A 22,500-nucleotide genomic window follows, 5' to 3' on the forward strand; every position below is an offset into this window, starting at 1 on the left:
CGATATATAACTTCATAATGCTGGCAGCTTGAAGAGCATCGTAATGACTGAATATAGTTTAGCAGCAAAAATATAATAATATAATGTAAACAATATACAATATGCTTTATCTGCCTTTTAACAAAATAAAGCCATATAAACGATGTACTGGTTTCACATCAGCCTAACGGCCAAACACGGGCCGCAACTTCACACTGTGGGTGTGTGGTCGCTCTTTAAGAGAGTTGTTTTTCCCGTCTTGGTTTGCACCGACCAATGACATATTTTGTAGGCCATTTTAATCTGTAATTCATGGCTTTTCAGATATCTGTGCTGCTTCTATATAACTGATATTGTGGTCACTTTTTTTTGGCAACACTTTCATCAGCTTCAGAGAGCATGAGCTCATTTTCACTTTCTCGCTGGTTCCACGTGCTTATCATCGTTATGGACGTAAATGTTATCGTGATCCCGTTTCGAGACTGTTTTATCACCCAGCAGTAGTACATGAAACACACGCTGTTAGCAGCGGGAGTGCACGTTACTTCATGAGATTGTAGCGTTTGCAAGAATGAATATATATTCATCTATAATGTAGACATATGCCATATATTCACATTTAGTGTGTGTGTGTGTATGTCGTTTATTCATATAGAGTGAGTGTGTGTGTGTGTGTGTGTGTGTGTGTTTATATGATTTATTTATATAGTGTTTGTGTGCAGATGCTGAAAGAGTGCTACAACACTCACTGTCTTCTCTCCCTCATCTTGTGATTACAGCAAGTAGTGGTGCGCGCACACACACACACACACACACACACACACACACACACACACACACACACACACGTCCATATTAATCTCTTTCCAAACTTGGCTCCTGCCAAACTAGCACCTGAAATAATCTGGTTAATTAAAGTTGAGCAGAAAAAATAAGTGTTCATTAAGCACCAGTAGACTCCTCCTCCCCAGTACCACCTCCACCAGTAGACTCCTCCTCCCCAGTACCACCTCCACCAGTAGACTCCTCCTCCCCAGTACCACCTCCACCAGTAGACTCCTCCTCCCCAGTACCACCTCCACCAGTAGACTCCTCCTCCCCAGTACCACCTCCACCAGTAGACTCCTCCTCCCCAGTACCACCTCCACCAGTAGACTCCTCCTCCCCAGTACCACCTCCACCAGTAGACTCCTCCTGCCCAGTACCACCTCCACCAGTAGACTCCTCCTCCCCAGTACCACCTCCACCAGTAGACTCCTCCTCCCCAGTACCACCTCCACCAGTAGACTCCTCCTCCCCAGTACCACCTCCACCAGTAGACTCCTCCTCCCCAGATGACAAAAAAACACCAGCTGCCTCTGAGGATCTTCTGCTATCCAGTTTATATAAACTCCACTCAACCTTGACCAACCAACTGTTCTGGTGAAATTGGGCAATGTGTGTGTGTGTGTGTGTGCGCTGTAGGCAGTCTGCTCTCTGCTCGATTAACAGTCTGGGAAATCATCTCCAGCAAAGCTGGTTACATTAAAAAGTGTTCTGGGGTTCACACACACACACACACACACACACACACACACACACACGCCAGTGTATTTGGGGCAGCCTATGTCCTCTTAAAGGGAGAAATACTGCCACTGTAACATACACGCCATTTTTCTGGGTCACTCCTCTTTGTTCTATCTGATCGGATGGACGGATGCACTACTTCTCCTGTTTATATCACAGACACACCGACACACACAGCTCTACAGTTCAACTAATGTACCCTACATCACTGACTGAACATCACCTACCCTACATCACTGATTAAAGACCCCAGTAAATACTGCATAAAGACTACACTAACCAAATACACAGAACTGTACAGGTAACCCCGTAAAAACAAACATTAAATATCCGAGCGATCATGAAGTAAAAATTGTTACTACTTTGTAAAAAGCAACAACAATAAGTGTATGAATGAAAATGACTAGCAGTTGTCCACAACTTATTTCTCAAATGTAGGCATGTTCTGGAGTCTCACATGCCGGGGTCAGGCTGGGGCCTTCTGGAGGTTTGTCCGCACAGCTCCCGTTAAAGCTCCACTCTAGATCCCGTCGGCGCCCTCTGCGGCTTCGGCGTTCCCTCGCAACTTCCCTCTTCCCACTCGTTCCCTCCCCTCCTATCCCGGATCTGTTCCCGGGTCATCACCTCGACGCCTCCCTCGGCTGGGACCTGACATCCTCGGAAGGAGGGACGCCCAGGCGCGACGGCCGCTCGCCGGAGCCGGCCCGGTTTCCGCGCGAGGAATGAAATCCCCATACAGTGAAATCCCCATACAGTTTATAGCCTCGGCAAAACCAGCAGAAACACTGAGCCGTTTTAAGGTTTCTTTTATTAGATTCTCCATCCGAACGCTTTCGCCGCCTTAAGGTTTCGGATGGTGTGTGATTGATTTCAAATCCCAGGTGTGTCTGATCACACCATGCCGGCACGCAGGTGATGTGTGTGTCAGCGCTGGTTTTACTAGCTCCACCCCACATCTCAGAAGACTCGTGCACAAGGGACTATCAGCGGTGTTTACCATGACTCTGGAAAAATCCAGGACCGAGTCCTGAAACTCAAGAGCGCCTTGGTCAGAGCACGTGATCCACAGCAATGCGTCTCACCGTGATGATGTCACGCATAATGAAACCAGAGCACTGCTTACTGTAGTGCAGCCTCGAGAGTGGCATATTCTGTCTGTGGCCTCAGTGATGCCCCTGCAGGGGTAACCCACCTGTGAAAGGTTTTACTAGAATCTAAGAGTATTTGAGGGAAAGGGAAAAGGAGAGACAGCTCTGTTACAGCCTAACTACAGCCCAACTACAGCACAATTACGACATAACTACAGCGGTTACAGCCTAACTACAGCCCAACTACAGCACAATTACGACATAACTACAGCGGTTACAGCCTAACTACAGCCCAACTACAGCACAATTACGACATAACTACAGCGGTTACAGCCTAACTACAGCCCAACTACAGCACAATTACGACATAACTACAGCGGTTACAGCCTAACTACAGCCCAACTACAGCACAATTACGACATAACTACAGCGGTTACAGCCTAACTACAGCCCAACTACAGCACAATTACGACATAACTACAGCGGTTACAGCCTAACTACAGCCCAACTACAGCACAATTACGACATAACTACAGCGGTTACAGTCTAACTACAGCCCAACTACAGCACAATTACGACATAACTACAGCGGTTACAGCCTAACTACAGCCCAACTACAGCACAATTACGACATAACTACAGCGGTTACAGTCTAACTACAGCCCAACTACAGCACAATTACGACATAACTACAGCGGTTACAGCCTAACTACAGCCCAACTACAGCACAATTACGACATAACTACAGCAGTTACAGTCTAACTACAGCAAAGTACAGGAGTTACAGCCTAACTACAGCCCAACTACAGCACAATTACGACATAACTACAGCAGTTACAGTCTAACTACAGCAAAGTACAGGAGTTACAGCCTAACTACAGCCCAACTACAGCACAATTACGACATAACTACAGCAGTTACAGTCTAACTACAGCAAAGTACAGGAGTTACAGCCTAACTACAGCCCAACTACAGCACAATTACGACATAACTACAGCAGTTACAGTCTAACTACAGCAAAGTACAGGAGTTACAGCCTAACTACAGCCCAACTACAGCACAATTACGACATAACTACAGCAGTTACAGTCTAACTACAGCAAAGTACAGGAGTTACAGCCTAACTACAGCCTAACTACAGCACAATTACGACATAACTACAGCGGTTACAGTCTAACTACAGCAGAGTACAGGAGTTACAGCTCATCTACAGCCCAACTACAGCACAGTTACAGCCCAACTGCAGCCCAAATACAGCAGTTACAGTTTAACTACAACCTAACTACAGCACAATTACGACATAACTACAGCGGTTACAGCCTAACTACAGCCCAACTACAGCACAATTACGACATAACTACAGCAGTTACAGTCTAACTACAGCAAAGTACAGGAGTTACAGCCTAACTACAGCCCAACTACAGCACAATTACGACATAACTACAGCGGTTACAGCCTAACTACAGCCCAACTACAGCACAATTATGACATAACTACAGCAGTTACAGTCTAACTACAGCAAAGTACAGGAGTTACAGCCTAACTACAGCCCAACTACAGCACAATTATGACATAACTACAGCAGTTACAGCCTAACTACAGCACAATTACGACATAACTACAGCGGTTACAGTCTAACTACAGCAGAGTACAGGAGTTACAGCTCATCTACAGCCCAACTACAGCACAGTTACAGCCCAACTGCAGCCCAAATACAGCAGTTACAGTTTAACTACAACCTAACTACAGCACAATTACGACATAACTACAGTAGTTACAGTCTAACTACAGCAGAGTAACAACCTAAATGCAGCCTGACTACAGGAGCATTACAGCTTATCTACAACCCAACTACAGCACCGTTACAGCCTAACTACAGCCAGACTAAAGCAGGGTTACATCTTAACTATGGCCCAACTAACGCTCAACTACAGCACCATCACAGCCTAACTACAGTCCACCTACAGCACAGTTACAACCTAACTACAGCCCCACTACAGCACAGTCACAGCCTAACTACAGCCCGACTACAGTACAGTTAACATGGCTCCAGCACAATTACAGCTCAGCCACTCAGCTACAACACAATTACAAGCTATCTACGGCCAAAATACAGCATGATTTCAGTCTAACTACAGCACAGTTAACATGACTCCAGCACAATTACATCACAACCGTACAGCAACAGCCAAATTACAGCACAGTTGCAGCCTAACTACAGCACAGTTACAGCCCAGGCGTGCGGCTACAGCCCAACTAGGGCACAAGCCGCCCTGGCAGCTCGAACCCTTCAGCTAGGGCGGACAAAGTCGACAGTCTAATTTAAGCACATAAAACGGAACACAAAACTATTTAGAAGAGGAAACCTAAAGAGTCGGGTCGGAACAGGGGAGTTGAAACGTCTGAACGTGATATGTGAACGTGATATGTGCTCGTCTTAACCGCTGGAGGCTGACCTAGAAAACACCAGCTTTTACACACACACACACACACACACACACACACACACACACACACACACACACACACACACACACACACACCTCTGAAACGTCCGCTCCAAAACACGCCAACATGGTTATTTTTCTGGAGTTTTTTATTTCCCCGTAAGCGTCCTTGTACGCAGTCCGAAGTGGGGCAGTGCACAGGTGCAGTCCCGACACGGTTCCGTTTCAAACGGCGGGGCGCGCGCTCCGAGGAGGCAACCCTCGGTACTAACGGGCTCCGGGTTTCGCAGCGGGGCTGTGCGCGGATGCTGCGACGGGACTCGGCGTCCAGCTTGAACTTGTTTTGCTGTGATGCCCGACAGGACGGATAAGAGCGCCCCGACGCACCGCGCGTTAACCGTCTGCTTACCGTGCATGCCGCAGCGTGACAAAGGAAACGGCTCCCGGGATCCCCGTGGCTGTGGTTCCTTTCCTGCGGTGCGCGCCCGGGCCGCGGGACACCTGCGGGGCTGCTGACCGGCGAATGCGGCGACGCGCTTCGCCCTCCGCAAGTGAGAGAGACCCAACGTCACGGGAACGGCGGGGCTGGGCGGAGACTCGACGGCGTGCGCGGTCCGTCCGGTTTGCTGCCCAGATGTGCGAACGCGAGCAAGCCCGCGTTGGCAGCAAAGCGGCTCGGAGTCGAGACGCCCGAACCCAATACCGCAGTCGGCGGTGTACCGCTCACACGCGACCTGAAACCAAACCTCCGCCTAGTCTAAGGCGACGTCTGCACCCCGCTTTAAAGCGGCCCAAATCCAATCCTTTATGATTTTTTTTACAATATCTTTTTTAATGTGACCCATTATCCGATGTTAGTCCGAACAGGCCCGCATGCGCAAAGGAACAATGCTTCCTTCCCGGCGCCGCTACGTTACGCCGGACGTCGTGTTGGACCGATCTGGCTGTTGCGGAGTCGCATTGCTGCGCCGCAGATTTCAGTAACGCTCATAAGCATCCCAAAGAACCACTTGTACATGCGAGATACTGCCATGTGCGTTGTTCATGACCGGAGTCAACATCATTATTTTTGTGATAGCAGAATTTCTACATTCCAATTATGAAATTGGAGTTTAACATTTTTTAGCTCGCTTAATACATCGACAAGTTTAGTTTTAGATTTTAACGTTGCATATCGACTTAGGCTGGGATGTACAACTCTGCTGCCCCCTTGTGGCCAAAGACGATCACGCAGACGCGACCCTACGCCAGCGCGACGCCTTGGCCCACAAACTGTCCGCATGAAGGTACCGCTGAAACCAGCCACTGCTCCGTTTGCATCCCACTTGCAACTCATGTAAAATGTGTGGCTGTGTGGTCGAGTTCGCGTGTTTTATTTTATAATGCTTTGGATCAAACCTCCAGTATTCCGACTTTGGCTGTGTAACCCTATTCACGCCGTTGACTCATGCCCCGTACGGAAACTGGTTGCTAATGTAAATTGTATATATAGTGTGTTATATTTATTTACGTATTCTCTCGTTATGTTTGGTCGTAGTTTGGGAAGTAGGAAGGTGGCGCTGTTTATTTTGAGTTTTGGTTCAGGTTATTGTTGTTTGTTTATATGCGTCACCTGCTGTTTTGGTTCCAGGACTTTATGTTTATTATTTTGGCAGTCATCTCCTGAAGCAAACCACCTCTACGAAATATTTCCTTTTTGTCTGTTCTATCCTTTTCCCCGCCACGGTCCGGAGATCGGGTCGGAACAACACAGCAAACCACAGTCAAATGCCACTGCTGTTTAATAGAGATCCCCAGGAAGATAGATGAGAGAGAGAGAGAGAGAGAGAGAGAGAGAGAGAGAGAGAGAGAGAGAGAGAGAGAGAGAGAGAGAGAGAGAGAGGACGCAGGTGCAGCTAGCAAGCACAGCAGCATGGGGCCGCCCGTTACCGCGCCCAAGTGCCTGCCCTGCCTCGACACACCATCACGCCTCGAATGAGCCGACAGGTGTGGGCGGAGCACAGGAACAAGAAAAACAACACATGCCTGGACCAAAGTACAGTAAATTCTGTTTAACAAAAACAAGCCAAGTTCAGTCCTTCATCACCATCTGACCACCATCTTTAATCCTTTATGTATCGTGGCCCGACAACTAAAAGCTTTGACACGGCGTGTCTCGCTTGTATAATCACTCCACCCAGAGTCCGTTTCTGTACTTAAACCCACCGAAGGTGGCGCATCCCTCCCCGGGACGGAGCTCACGGCCTGGGTGGCTCACTTGGCGAGCTCCTGCTGGACCTCCTGGTAGATCTCCTTCTCCAGGGTGGAGGTGTCGTACTCGATGAGCATGTCATACTCCCGCCACGGCTGTCCCCACTTCTGAGCGTGCTCCATCTGCTCGGGGGTCAGGTAGAGGTCAAAGCGGATCCCCTGGACGTTGTACTTGGGGCGCTCCCAGCGCTTGGACCAGGGGCGGGGCTTCATCTTCACCTTCATCTGTGCAGAGAGAGAGAGAGAGAGAGAGAGAGAGAGAGAGAGAGAGAGAGAGGAGAGAGAGAGCATGACAGCAAGTATGAAGCAGAGACAGAAAAAAGACCTGTGTCCTCAGGGTCTAAACACCACGTCCAGATGCACCTTCCCTGCCCGAGACAGCGGCGCCCACCTGGTTGACAGGGACGTCCTGGGTCGGGGAGATGTGCACAGGCTTCATGTCCAAGTCGAAGGTGCTGTACTCAGGCAAGGCGTCCCGCAAGTACAGGAGACTGGCGTCGAGCCTCTTCTCCAGCTTCAGGACCTCGATGGTCCTGACGAGGGGACTATACAGATCGTAGCATATCTCCACCCCTGCGGCGCCGATCAGCCAATCGCGGCGCCCGTTGCAGAGCGAACGACCAATGGGTTATATAACTCGCTTGTGACAATTAAATGACACTGGCGGACACCGGCTAACGGATGGGCCGCGAGGTCGGTAGTGACGCAACAATAACATGACGTAACAATAACAACCCTGACGCAACAGCCCCGGTATAAGGGGCAGCCAGGGGCGACGGAGGAGAGAGCACAACTTACCCTGACCGTCGATGATGTTCCGCAGGGTGAAGGTGGCGCCCAGCCCGGCGCCCGAACGCTGGATGCAAATACCCACGAAACGTTTATCGCCGCCGGCCGCGTGGGGGTCCGACAGCGTGACCGCCAGGACACTTCCTGCAGGGGGGGAGGACACGGCCCCGTTAGCATTCGCGGACGGACAGAAACCGGAGAACCGGAGACTCCAAACGTCCGCGCTGCGTCCTCACCCACGTAGAACTCGGGCACGTGCAGCACTCGGCGTCTCCGGACCATGTCCTCGCGCTCCATTCGGAACTTCACCGGATTCGTGCGCTGGCGGGGGGGGATGAACTCGGGACTCAGAAACCTGAAGCCGCGGCCAGAATTCACAACACAATTACACAGTTACGCGACTACAGCCGCCGACCGAGACACTAGCGCGGGGTTTAGGGCGGCTCACCGTCGCGTCGCCGACTCCGTACGCGTCTTGTCGGCGATGACAGGCTTGACCGGAGGGACGAACCTGGGCGGCTGGCCGTCCGAGCCCGCGGAGTGACGGGCCAAAGACGACGAGAACAACCCTGGAAAAGAAACAAAAAACGGAAAATATGAAGGTAGATAATAAAAATAACCGACCGCCATCACCCCGGAGGTCCTGCAGGCGACTTTTATCGATGTCCCGTTAAGATACCGATGCTAAGCTAACGTTAGCCGTTTTGGCTAGCTGGCTAGCAACACGCCGCTAACCGGTAAGTAACCTCGCCGTGTCTGCCAGCCGAAAAGGATTTTAATTTGATTTAATTTGACCCTCGCTGGTGAGATGTCACGCACGTTCACTCTGACGCCGGACGCTCGTTAACCGGCACGAACGGAGCGCGTCCGCTGCCCTCCTCGCGCATGCCGCCATACTTCACCTCTCCACGCGCAAGATGTGCGCGAGACGGAGGCTGCAAAGGGACAATTCTAACCACAGCGCGCTCGCTCTCTCTCTCTCTCTCTCTCTCTCTCTCTCTCTCTCTCTCTCTCTCTCTCTCTCTCTCTCTCTCTCTCTCTCTCTCTCTCTCTCCCCCACGCTCATATATATATATATATAAAATTACATTTTTTATATATTCAGATCAATATATCACTCCCTCTTTCTCTTATATATTATCTGACGTTTCATATATTTTTATAATTATATACATAAAATGTATTTGTTTGTTTGTTTATTACATTTCTTACTTATATTCAGATCAATAATATCTTATCCCATGAACTGACCGTGAAACATTTCATGCAATATTTTCCACAAGGTGTCGCTGACGCCGTGCAATGTTGTCCAAAGAGAAAACGCCCAACACTCTAACGATCCAGTCAAAAATGGTGCTAATCTGCCGTTTCCTTCAGGTTCAGTGAAGCATCCATTCACGCATCTCCCCGTAGTGTCTCAGTCTCTCTCTCTCTCTCTCTCTCTCTCTCTCTCTCTCTCTCTCTCTCTCTCTCTCTCTCTCTCCCATTCATATTCTTTCTCTCTCTCTCCTATTCATATTCTTTCTCTCTCTCTCTCTCTCTCTCTCTCCCATTCATATTCTCTTTCTCTCTCTCTATTCCCGCGGGATTATTATTATTTTTTTGCACGCTGCATCCGCCCTGTATCTTCACAGACGCGCGTTCACAAGACACCCAAGTGACGTCAGCGCCCCCAAACGACCGCTCCTCGAGCCAAAACCGGGTGAAAGGTGCTCAGGTGTCATACGGAGATATCACGTTCGGTGGCGTAATCCTATCAGTTTAAACGCTTAAACACTTAAACGCTTAAAAAGCCACAGAAACCCTCCACTGCAAGCGCGAAGTCGGTGTGCGCGCAAGTTCTTTTCCCGGTAACCGTTTCGCGCAGAAAATCCCGGGACTCTGGGACCAAGGGGAAGTCCCCTCCCCCAGGTAGCGAGCGCGGAGCTGTTCCGTCCTCCGTACCCCCCACCCCCACCCCCAGATACCCCCCACCCACCCGGATCCCCCCGTGAGGTGGCCGTGAGGATGAGCCATGCGTCCCGGCGTCGGCTCGCTCCTGCTCTCGCGTTTCGGCTCCGGAGAGCGTGAGACACGCCGGTTTCCAGGATGCCCGTCCCGGGTGCTCCCTCCTCGGCCAGACACCGCGCGCTCGTTTTGGGAATAACGTGCTTCACCGTCATCGCCAGGAGCTCCGCGGAGTTCCCAGGTTAGAGAGCGCAGTCGGAACACTCACTTCCACCGGGTCGACTTTTTTCTGTCCGAAAAGCTTCACTGCTGTTGGAAGTTTTTCTTATAATGGTTTCCGCTGTCAGTCTGGGACGGATTCCTGCGGGTTCTGAAACGATCTTTTTGTTGATTCTCCTAAAAGAGATGCGGCTCCTGGCTGGCAGGTGGCCGCCGCAGTCGATCTCCTGATTTAAATACGTAAACCGAGAAATAAAAGTTCGGGACCTTTACGCTTTCCGAGCGCCGGTAGACGTGTGTCGGGACGGGAAAAAAAAACTCCCGATCCCAGCCGCTCCGGTGACGGGTCGTCGGTGGCCTGTCGGTCGGTTTTTTTGCGTAATGCCTCCGGAACGAGACCCCGTGCGTTTGTATTTAAAGATGTCCAAAATGAGGCCGTTTATTATTGGCGCCTTCAGTATTAACAACATTTATTCGTTATTGCTGTGGTATAATTAATTAACGCGTTTCTAACGTAAAGAAAGTTTGGGGTCCAGAAGCCCCAAACTGGAGCCAACGCCAACAGCTGGGCTACGGACATGTGTCCGATTAATCGGAAATGGTGCAGAAGACTCTGTGTGTGTGTTGTGTGTGTGTGTGTGTGTGTGTGTGTGTGTGTGTGTGTGTGTGTGTGTGTGTGTGTGTGTGTGTGTAAAAGTGTCATGGCTCTCCATCTCTCATCTTTTGGGACTCATTTTTGCCGTCTCGAGCTTGTATTTTAACGTCTTGCATGCCGTGAGCCCAGATGTCTTGACCAGCTGTGGAATAGTTGCTTTAGTTGAGTTTGTGAAGTTTTCAACTGCTGTGTGTCTTCCCTAGTGTTAGTGGACATGTCTGAGAACATCTCGGCCCTTCAGGCGGCGCGCAGGGTCCGCGTGCGTGTCAGGACCTTGTCTTAGGCACCTGGAACCGGCATCATTTTGCAAGGAGATCGGGCAGTCTGTTGAATTGATAGGCGCCCAGGCAGGGTGACCGGAGCTTCCGACAGAGACTAGCACGTCTGCCCTGAACCAGATCCCAGAGTGCTCCATGGCACACACTCTCACAGTGGTCTTTGTGTGGAGGAGAGAGAGAGAGAGAATGTATGTTTTTGTGTGTGTGGTGGGGGGTTGATTTTGCTAAAAGAAATTGTCTTGAAGGCTTAAGCTTTGCATCCTTGTGTGTGTGTGTGTGTGTGTGTGTGTGTGTGTGTGTGTGTCGAGAGAGACCCACCAGGGTGCTACAGTGAAAGCTGAGGTTTCCTTTATCTGTTCAATGGGATCTGTGCCTATTAAAGGGTCAAAAGGTCAACTGAGGTCAATCCATTTTTAACACAGTCCACCCCCACAAATGAGTACAGAGTGAACCCCCCCACATATCTGTCCCTCTGTCTCTCTCTGTCTCTCTCTCTCTCTCTGTCTGTCTCTCTGTCTCTCTCTGTCTGTCTCTCTCTCTCTCTCTCTCTCTCTGTCTGTCTGTCTGTCTCTGATTTTATGGACTAAAATGGAGGAGACTGCTTTGTAGATCATAGTTACTCCAGTGCTTAGAGGTCAGTTCTTAAAAACAGAATGGGTGTGTGTGTGTGTGTGTGTGTGTGTGTGTGTGTGTATGTGTGTGTGAGAGAGTTCCGGAGGTGGAACTCGATACTCCTGCCTTCTGTCCATATGAAAGCTCCTACCAATCAGCCTTCTTCTTCTGTACCCCTTTGCACCTATCCACACCCACACACCCACACACACACCCACACACACACACACACACCCACACACACACCTACACACACCCACACACACCCACACACACACACATACACACACACACACCCACACACACATACACACACACCTACACACAACCACACACCCACCCACACACACACACACATACACCCACACCTACACACACCCACACACACACACACACACACACACACACACACAGCAGTACACACACACACATACACACACACACACCCACACACACACACACACACACCTACACACAACCACACACCCACACACACACACACACACATACACACACACCTACACACACCCACACACACACACACACACACACACACACACCCATACACACACACACACCCACACACACATACACACACACCTACACACAACCACACACCCACACACACACACACACACATACACACACACCTACACACACCCACACACACACACACACACACACACATACACACACACACACCCACACACACATACACACACACCTACACACAACCACACACCCACACACACACACACACACATACACACACACCTACACACACCCACACACACACACACACACACACACACACACACACAGCAGTACACACACACACATACACACACAGCAGTACACACAAAGCCATACACACACACACACACACAAAACAGCAATACACACACACCCATACACACACAGCAGTACACACACAGCAATACACACACACACACACAGCAGTACACACAGAGACACACCACACACACGCACACAAACAGCAATACACACACACGCACACAAACAGCAATACACACACAGCCATAAACAAACAGCAATACACACACACACACTCCCATTCACACAGCAATACACAGCCATACACAGCCTTATATATATACACACTGTAATACACACATGCCCATACACAAACGCCTATACACACACAGCAATACACACACAGCCATATACACACATACCCATACACACAGCAATACACACACAGCCACATACACAGCCATAAACACACAGCAATACATACACACACACACAGCAATACACACACACACGGCCATATACACACACACCCATAAATACACAGCAATACACACACAGCCATATACACACAGCATTACACACACAGCCATACACACACACCCATGCACACCGAGCCATACACATACAGCCATACACACACATACATATAAACACACAGCAAAACACACACACAGCAAAACACACACAGTAATACACACACACAGACATATACACATACAGCCATATACACACACACACAGCATTACACACACACACAGCATTACACACACAGCCATACACATACAGCCATACACACACACACGCTGTGTGTATACCTGTGTGTATGTGTGTGTGTGTGTTTTGCTGTGTGTTTATGGCTGTCATAAACACACAGCAAAACACACACACATCGCAATACACACAGAGCCATAAATACACAATACACACAGCCATACACACAGTATTACACACATAGCCATATACACACACAAACATACACACACAGAGCCATACATACAGTCACATGCACACACACACCCATACGCACAGCCATAAAAACACAGCAATACACACACAGCCATATACACATACAGTCATATACACACACATCCATACACATACAGCCATAAATACACAGCATTACACACACAGCCATACACACAGCATCATACACACACAGCAATACACACACACACACCCCCATGCACACAAAGCCACACACATACAGCCATACACACACACAGTCATAAACACAGAGCAAAACACACACACACACACACAGGCATAAATACACACACAGCAATGCACACACACCGAGTCTCAGTACATACACATGATCACATGTCTCCTTCTTTGTAACTTAATAAACCTCATTTGAAATAAAATTAGATTTTCACATTTTCACTATAATTTAAAAACATCAGTGCATAACACTCACACATTTCAGCAGCAGGCCTTTTTGTGTTTATATCCACACACACACACCCACACACACGCACACACCCACACACACACATACTTGTGGAGTGGCAGGTGTGTTCTGTCTGCTGTCTGAATACATCTTTATGCCTCATTGTTTTGTCTATAGCACTTGTGTTGACTGTCTAGACTAAACACACACACACGTGCGCGCGCGCACACACAAACACACACTCTCACACCATATGCATACAGGCAATCTCACATTACTATATTTTATTTTTATATTTTATATATATTTTTATTACATATACAGGAAACCTGGTTTTGTCCCTATGACGCACACACACAGCGTCCTGCTTCAGTCCGATCCACTGGGCCACAGGGTTCTGTTGTCGTAGCAACCCCACTAATGACATCACCCCTCCCTGATCTGCGGCTGTGGTTTACTGTTCTTCACACAGTCACACGCAGCAGGCCAGCACAGTGTGTTAGCAGCTCACAACCCTCGTAACGCACACTCCTGACACACACCCATCGAACACACACGCTTCTGACACACTGTCCTGACACACACCCTCCCAACACGCCCTCCCGACACACACTCCTAACACACACCCGTCTAACACATACTATCCTGACACACACCATCCTAACACACATCTTCCTAACACACACTCGCATCTAACACACGCGCCATTACACACACTCGTCTAACACACCCGTCTAACACACACCCTCCTAACGCACACGTCTCAGAGAGACTCTTGTGCTCTGCTGTGTGCTCGAGACTGCTGTGAACAGTAGCAGCTTACTGTAAGACTCTTACAGGACTGTGAAGACTGTGTGTGTGTGTGTGTGTGTGTGTGTGCGTGTGTGTGCGGGAGAGCCAGAATAAACATCTCACACAGGCGGACTGGCTTGTACCTGGCGTGTGTGTGGGGGTGGGGTGAGCATGCTATCACGTGTGCATTTGTGTGTAAAAAAACATCTCGGAATTCCTAAGCAACAGTCCACAGTACAGCTCTAATGGAGGAGAAAACACCTCTCTCTCTCTCTCTCTCTCTCTCTCTCTCTCTCTCTCGCTCTCGCTGTCTCTCTCTCTCTCTCTCTCTCTCGCTCTCGCTCTCTCGCTGTCTCTCTCTCTCTCTCTCTCTCTCTCTCTCTCATATGTAACTATAATCTGAGTGAAGTAACACAAAATACTTTGATTTCAGCTTTCAATGTTTACAGTGTTCCTCTACAGCAGGTGTATAATAGTCTACGGTAGGACTACAGTAGGTTATCGTTTGAACAAATTCACCGTTGAAGCCATGCTGGGAGAGACACAGAACGAGAGAGACAGAATGTAAAAATGGTGCAATTACTGTCAAACCAATAAAGCAAAATCAAACGAAATGAGTGAGTGAGAGAAGGGGAGGGAGGGAGAGGGAGAGAGAGGGAGGGAGAGAGAGAGAGAGAGAGAGAGAGAGAGAGAGAGAGAGGGGGGAGAGAGAGAGAGAGAGAGAGGGAGGGAGAGAGACATTCTATAATGAAAGGTTAAGGCTGGGCTATTACTGTGAGTCTGTCTGCCTCACTCACTCTACACCTCTCACATACACACACGCACACATACACACCCAGACATATACAGGTGCGTGCACACACGCGCATATACACACACCTGCACGCTTACATGCACGCACGCACACGTGCACAGCGAGGCACCTTGACGAAGCAGCCCGACGTCGTAACGCCTCTTTTGTGGAAGGGCTCCCAACGGGCGTCAGGGTGAGAGTGTGTGATGAATGGTGTAGCCTCCAGCGCAGAGCTCAGAAATCTCCCCTCGACCTCGCAGCACCGCGCACACACCGGCCCGAGGGGCAGCGTGGGAGGGCGCAGGCGCTCGTCTGGAAACACGTGCGCTTATAGACTCAAGGGCAAAGCAGCCGCACACGTGCACGTGTCTGATGTTGTGCACGTGTGCGACATGTTTCCACAAACTCTGCACTTGTCTTCCAGAACATTTTTGAAAATCGGTTCAGGCTCCATTTGATTTTTAACTTAAATAAACTCTTCCTTCAGAACACACACACACGTTTGAAGGTAATTAGATGTGACTAGGTTTGTGATGGGGTTTGTGATAGAGTATCAGCTACTCAGTGGCCCAACATTGCTAGAGATTCTCTTATAAATACTAAATACTTCACATTCTCTCTCTCTCTCTCTCTCTCTCTCTCTCTCTCTCTCTCTCTCTCTTTCCTACTTCACTGTTAACTGAGAGATTGTGTGTGTTGTGTGTTTGCTTTTTTAGTGTCTTTCTCTCTCCCTCTTATCCACACACACTCACTCACACACACACACACACTCACACACACACACACACACACACACACACACACACACACACACAGTTCCTGAAAGCAAACCCCAGAACAGACACCTTGTCTTCTGCACTCTCCTCCTTCAACACCTGCTCTCTGTGACACAGAGTTCAAAGGTCAAATGGCCTCTAATGCATCTCTGAATACTTCCTTTTCAGACGTAGTTGGCGTTGCGTGTGCGAGCATGTATGCTTGTGTGCCTGCCTGCATGTGCGTGCGTGTGCATGGATGTGTGTGTATACGTGTGCGTGCGTGCATGTGTGTTTGGACTAAACAAAAATAACCCACGGTAACTTGCGCGCACACGCAGTACCATGTGCACACAAACACACACACTGTGTTGCTTTGTGAATGGTTGGTGTGACTGTAAGAATTAAACCTAAGCTCCTTTGGCGTGTGTGCGTGTGCATATGCGCGTGTGTGCGCGCGCATGTGTGTGTGTGTGTGTGTGTGTGTGTGTGTGTGTGTGTGTGTGTTTGGGTATATACACAAACGTGTACACACTAGATTCTACTATCGAAGTAATCCAAACCCTCCAAGTATGTTTTCAACTATATATATATATATATATACACACACACACACACACACACACACACACACACACACACACACACACACACACACACACACATCTAAACCAAGGAACATGGAAAGTTCCAGAAACACGCAGGACTGACAGAAGAGCTGGGAAAGATGTGGAAGGTGAAGGCAGCTGTGGTTCCCGTGGTAACCGGAGCACTAGGGGCTGTGACCCCCAAACCGGGAGAACGGCTCCAGCAGATCCCAGGAACAACATCCGAGCTCTCCGTCCAGAAGAGTCCTGGGGACGGCTGAGATCCTACTCAGGACCCTCGAGCCTCCCGACGTCTGGTAGAGGACCGCCCGGGGGGATTAATTTTCTTCATATGTGCGTTTGTGTGTGTAGCTCAGCGGCTTACACCACTGATGCTGGTGCAGGAGTTGTGTCTCCAGTTTGGTCCCTTAGGCGAGTCTCGTAAAATACCCGCCTACCTCGTTAACAATGAGTGTGAAACAAGAGTCACACCGGCTTGGACGTGTCCCAGGTCAGCAGGGTCCAGGGGACATACGTCTCTGTCTCACTCTATACACACACTTGAGTAGTTCTTAATGTTGTTTTCTTTATTAGCACTGGGACAGTATCATGGCAGTTGACCTGCCGGCACTGCTGTGGTCTGTGTGTGTTTGTGGAATAAATCCGCTTTCTTGCTCTCTGACACTCACTTTCTCTCTCTCTCTCTCTCTCTCTCTCTCTCTCTCTCTCTCTCTCCCTCTCGCACACACACACAGACGCACACACGCGCACACACACAGATTTAGAGCAACCAACCATTCTTGTTTATTTAAGTCTCTTTATTCACTCTGGATTTCCCTTAAAGCTATAAATGTACCTGTGTGTGTGTGTGTGTGTGTGTATGTGTGTGCGTTGATGCATGCACCGCCAGGGTGTGGGCCCATTTTCTATGCGAATTTAAGAATGGTGGACATGTGTGTGTGTGTGTGTGTGTGTGTGTGTGTGTGTGTGTGTGCGCACACGCTCCCCTCATCATCCTAAGCCCTAGCCTGTAATTACTGTAATTCAGCAGATCTTTGGGCAGGGACACACAAGCTTGGATCAGCCGCCGCACTGTTCTGAGACCTGCTGCACCTCTGTGAGACTAGACATTAAATAAATAACTTTACAAATAAAAACCAAAACAAACACAAGTGAAACACCTGCGTGAGCTAAACCGGAATACAATGAAATAAATGTTAATGGTATTATGAATGGTGATAATCATGAGTGTGTTCTCTGATCATAGGGCAGTTTGGTATAAATGTTTCTCTCTCTTCTGTGTGGAGAGATCCACAGGTGTGTGTGTGTGTGGGGCGGGGGGTCCGAGGTGACCCCCCCCCTCTCACTGACCTGTTGGCTCTCCAGTTGTCTGATGTGTCCATGGGTTAGTGGACATCAAGCGCACACACACACACACACACACACACACACACACACACACACAGAGCTAACCTTCCACATCAACATGAAATATGAGCCCTCGCTCTCCTCCTGCATTCCATCTGTGTGTGCATGCATGCGTGTGTGTGTGTGTGTGTGTGTGTGTGTGTGTGTGTGTGTGTGTGAATAGCTCTGCGGAATTGGGAGGAATTTACTCCTGAGTGCTCTCCACCAATCACAGCGCAGCATCATTTAAACAGAAGGAAACCCTGACACAGAGTAATTCCCTCTTACACACACACATGTGCACACGCTCATGCGCATGCACACATGTGTGCACGCTAAGGTACACACATGCACACGCCAGTTGTAGATATGTATCTCTGTCCATACGTGTGTGTGTGTGATTGGAAGACAGGGGTCTTGTCCCACTGACACCTCCTGTGGACACACCCCTAAAGTCCAAACCAGGGCAAGGCAAACCAGTAGCCCACACACACACACACACACACACACACACACACGAGCCCATGCCTCACTGCGGGCCACATTTCTCGCTGTTTAACTTCATTATATGTTGTTGTTTAAAGAAGCGAATGTCCACGAACCCGTTGAACAAGACAGAAGTTCAAAAAGGCAGCTGTTAATGTCATGACGAGACAGACAGCCGTCCAGTGTGAGACAGGGGTTCACTGTGAGACAGCCGTCCAGTGTGAGACAGGGGTTCACTGTGAGACAGCCGTCCAGTGTGAGACAGGGGTTCACTGTGAGACAGCCGTCCAGTGTGAGACAAGGGTTCACTGTGAGACAGCCGTCCAGTGTGAGACAGGGGTTCACTGTGAGACAGCCGTCCAGTGTGAGACAGGGGTTCACTGTGAGACAGCCGTCCAGTGTGGCACAGGAGACCAGTGTGAGACATCTGTCTAGTCTGAGACAGCCAGCAGATTGCAAGGCCTGTGAGTCCCATTAGCTCAAGTAAATCAGCTCACTGATGTCAGATCAGCTGTAGTTCTCTAGTGCAGACAGCTGGACAGCCACTTCACATAATTAAAGTTTATCTTCACTCTGCACATGACCTGCTGCCATGACAACACCATCTGTGTGTGGTCCCTTTGGGTACAGGGCTACATTCATTCTCACACACACACACACACACACACACACACACACACACACACACACACACACACAAATGTTCTTTTTGGACCATTTCTGTTGTCGCGTTTTTGAACAGTAACGTGTTTTCTGAAACAACACCGTGTCCTGTGGGTCAGCTGCCACCCAGTCAGCAGCAGGGCAGCGACCGCGTGGGTCGGGTCGGGTCGGGTCGGGTTGGGCGAGGCCGAGACACAGCGAGGAGGCAGCGGAGTGTCACCTCCACACAGGGAGTCGCACCTCAGAGCTCAATATCATTACGATTAGTTAGTTAGTTACGATTGTGTGTGTGTGGGTGTGTGGGTGTGTGTGTGTGTGTGTGTGAGAGAGAGTGTGGTGTGTGTGTGTGTTTAAGGATTTAGGGCTCCTTAAAACAATCCAGAACACCACCACTAGAACGGAAATACTGAACACCATCACTAGTACTGACATACTGAACTGCTGACTTACTCAACACCATCACTAGTGCCCACATACTGAACAGCTGGCATACTGAACACCATCAGTAGTGCTGATATACTGAACACCATCACTAGTGCAGACACACTCAACACCATCAGTAGTGCTGATATACTGAACACCATCAGTAGTGCTGATATACTGAACACCATCACTAGTGCTGACATACTGAACACCATCACTAGTACTGATATACTGAACGTTCCCTGTAGAAACAACTTCCTGCTTCAGATGAAGGTTTGATTCTTTGATCTGTCAGGCAAGGTCAAGTCCACCTCCTATTGGCTGAACCTAGTCTGACTGACAGACCAGTAGCACCACCCCCTGAGAGGGTGCTTGGCCACAGCTTTCTTTTAAGTGATCTCTCAAGGCCCTCCTGGTTACTGTGTTTAACTGGGGTCTCCATGGCAACGTGTGCAACTATGGCGACCCCTGTAAATGAGGCTGATTGTTCAAATTGTTTGCACCCATTAGGCTAAGTGAGGGTTGAGCAAGGCATTTATCAAGTGTGTGTGTGTGTGTGTGTGTGTGTGAGAGAGAGAGAGTGTACTCCATGCTAGTGTTGTAGACAGCATTCATTCATTTCAAATGGAAAGGAACTGTTTGCTCTCTCTGTGTCTCTCTCTCTCTCTCTCTCTCTCTCTCTCTCTCTCTCTCTCTCTCTCTCTCTGTCTCTCTCTCTCTCTCTCTCTCTATCCAAATGCTTAAGATCTGTGCAGTAATCCCGAGTAAAGGATTAGGAGGTGATGGATGGATGAGTGGATGAGTGGAAAGGTGGTGTCCATCATGTACCGTTTGTAAGAAACACTTTTACAAAGTGTCTGCTAAAATGTAAATACTGTAAATGTGATGGAACTGAAAACAAATCAGGAACATTTTCTTACAGATAGCTTCTGTCTTTCTGTCTTTCTGTCTGTCTTTCTTTCTGTCTTTCATGTTCTCCCTTTTTCTCTGTCTGTTTGGGCTTGTCCATCCAGGACATACCTAATCAGCCAAGGTGTAGATCCTATGAACACACACACACGCACACACACACACACACACACACCTGTTTCTCACTGTAAACATAACTGCTGCGCTGGGTCCGTCAGCCTGGCTGTTGCGTCTGAATGAGGTAATGGTTTTAGGTCAGGCGAATCAGTGTGTTTATCTCTCTCAGGTGGGCCACACACACACACACACACACACACACACAACATAGGCACACACGCCATGGCAAGCCATGACAGGCTGTCTGTGTGTTTGTTTGAAGGAACAGTCACACCTGTGTGTGGACAAATGGAAGATGAAGGAGAATGAACACAAAGAAAGATCAGACACAGCACAGCTACAGCAGCACAGCTACAGCACACCACAGCACAGCAAACCTACAACACAACACACCACAGCAGAGAGAGAGAGGCACACAGCAACACAGCTACAGCAGCACAGCTACAACACACCACATCACAGCAAACCTACAACACAACACACCACAGCAGAGAGAGAGAGGCACACAGCAACACAGCTACAGCAGCACAGCTACAGCACAGCAAACCTACAACACAACACACCACAGCAGAGAGAGAGAGGCACACAGCAACACAGCTACAGCAGCACAGCTACAGCACACCACAGCACAGCAAACCTACAACACAACACACCACAGCAGAGAGAGAGAGGCACACAGCAACACAGCTACAGCAGCACAGCTACAACACACCACATCACAGCAAACCTGCAACACAACACACCACAGCAGAGAGAGAGAGGCACACAGCAACACAGCTACAGCAGCACAGCTACAGCACACCACAGCACAGCAAACCTACAACACAACACACCACAGCAGAGAGAGAGAGGCACACAGCAACACAGCTACAGCAGCACAGCTACAGCACACCACAGCACAGCAAACCTACAACACAACACACCACAGCAGAGAGAGAGAGGCACACAGCAACACAGCTACAGCAGCACAGCTACAGCACAGCAAACCTACAACACAACACACCACAGCAGAGCTATAACACACCACACCATAAATCAGTAGAGAGACTACATTGGAAAAGAGGCTCACATGTGTGTGTGTGTGTGTGTGTGTGTGTGTATGCGTGTCTAATGTGTTTGAATTGCCTGTAGTAAATATTGCGCTAACATCGTTTCCTAGGTTACCTCGCCCATGTTTTGAGAAATTACACAGAGGAAGCGTGTGACGGGGACTTCCTGTCTGTAAGGTGCCCTCCCAGAACCACCATCACCATCCAATCAGCTTTCTACGGCTGGACAAACTCCTCCCACTCGCTGCAGTGTTCGCCCCCTTATGACACCAGCGTGCCACGACTGCTAAGTGATGTCACTTCCTGTCATGTGTCGACAGCACTGCAGGTAACACACGGGGTTAGTGGGCTTCGCGGTAACATTGGAGAGACATTAAATGTGTCCAAGTGGGTGTTTGTGTGTGTCTGTGTGTCTGTGTGTGTGTGTGTGTGTGTGTGTGTGTGTGTGTCTGATCTTAAGCCCGCTGTGTTTAACGTTACCTGCAGGCATTACCTCATACAGAACGTTTTCGTTATGCATCACAA

General features: G+C 49.1%; 3 protein-coding genes across 12 annotated transcripts in view; 1 reads left to right on the forward strand and 2 right to left on the reverse strand.

Moving 5' to 3' along the window:
- LOC113590742 (intersectin-2-like) overlaps positions 1-6,710 on the reverse strand; it is a 47,858-nt gene extending 41,148 nt beyond the window's left edge. For all 8 annotated transcript variants that reach the window (XM_081695398.1, XM_035529321.2, XM_035529320.2 and 5 more), the window contains exon 1: positions 5,490-6,710. The gene's annotated coding sequence lies outside the window, so the exon portion shown is untranslated. The remainder of the gene's footprint in view (positions 1-5,489) is intronic.
- A 133-nt stretch (positions 6,711-6,843) lies between these two features.
- On the reverse strand, positions 6,844-9,395 carry mrpl19 (mitochondrial ribosomal protein L19). Of its 2 annotated transcripts, none has more exons than XM_081695407.1 (6): positions 9,371-9,395; positions 8,568-8,688; positions 8,356-8,474; positions 8,129-8,263; positions 7,722-7,903; positions 6,844-7,555 (listed from the first exon to the last, which is right to left on the reverse strand). In XM_081695407.1, exons 1-6 carry the CDS (start codon positions 9,378-9,380, stop codon positions 7,334-7,336), a joined length of 789 nt encoding a protein of 262 aa, XP_081551533.1. In that variant the 5' UTR covers positions 9,381-9,395; the 3' UTR covers positions 6,844-7,333. The 2 variants fall into 2 exon arrangements, with proteins under 2 accessions (XP_081551533.1, XP_035384685.1); XM_035528792.2 differs by lacking the exon at positions 9,371-9,395 and adding an exon at positions 8,939-9,085.
- A 146-nt stretch (positions 9,396-9,541) lies between these two features.
- Positions 9,542-22,500, forward strand: part of eva1aa (eva-1 homolog A, regulator of programmed cell death a) — a 38,942-nt gene continuing 25,983 nt past the window's right edge. For both annotated transcript variants that reach the window (XM_081695405.1, XM_081695406.1), the window contains exons 1-2: positions 9,542-10,307; positions 22,086-22,303. In XM_081695405.1, the coding sequence (XP_081551531.1) occupies positions 10,208-10,307; positions 22,086-22,303 (318 nt within the window). In that variant the 5' untranslated portion in view covers positions 9,542-10,207. The remainder of the gene's footprint in view (positions 10,308-22,085; positions 22,304-22,500) is intronic.

This window comes from Electrophorus electricus, chromosome 2, assembly GCF_041902795.1.
Source record: "Electrophorus electricus isolate QZ-2024a chromosome 2, ASM4190279v1, whole genome shotgun sequence".
NCBI classification, from domain to species: Eukaryota; Metazoa; Chordata; class Actinopteri; order Gymnotiformes; family Gymnotidae; genus Electrophorus; species Electrophorus electricus.

Excerpts from the sequence above, each read along its gene's own strand:
- mrpl19 (XM_035528792.2), bottom strand. The coding sequence starts at position 9,014 with ATGGCGGCATGCGCGAGGAGGGCAGCGGACGCGCTCCGTTCGTGCCGG. Across the intron at positions 7,904-8,128 it reads GAACATCATCGACGGTCAGG|GGGTGGAGATATGCTACGAT; the intron begins GTAAGTTGTGCT and ends TCGGCGCCGCAG. Across the intron at positions 7,556-7,721 it reads AGGACGTCCCTGTCAACCAG|ATGAAGGTGAAGATGAAGCC; the intron begins GTGGGCGCCGCT and ends CTCTCTGCACAG.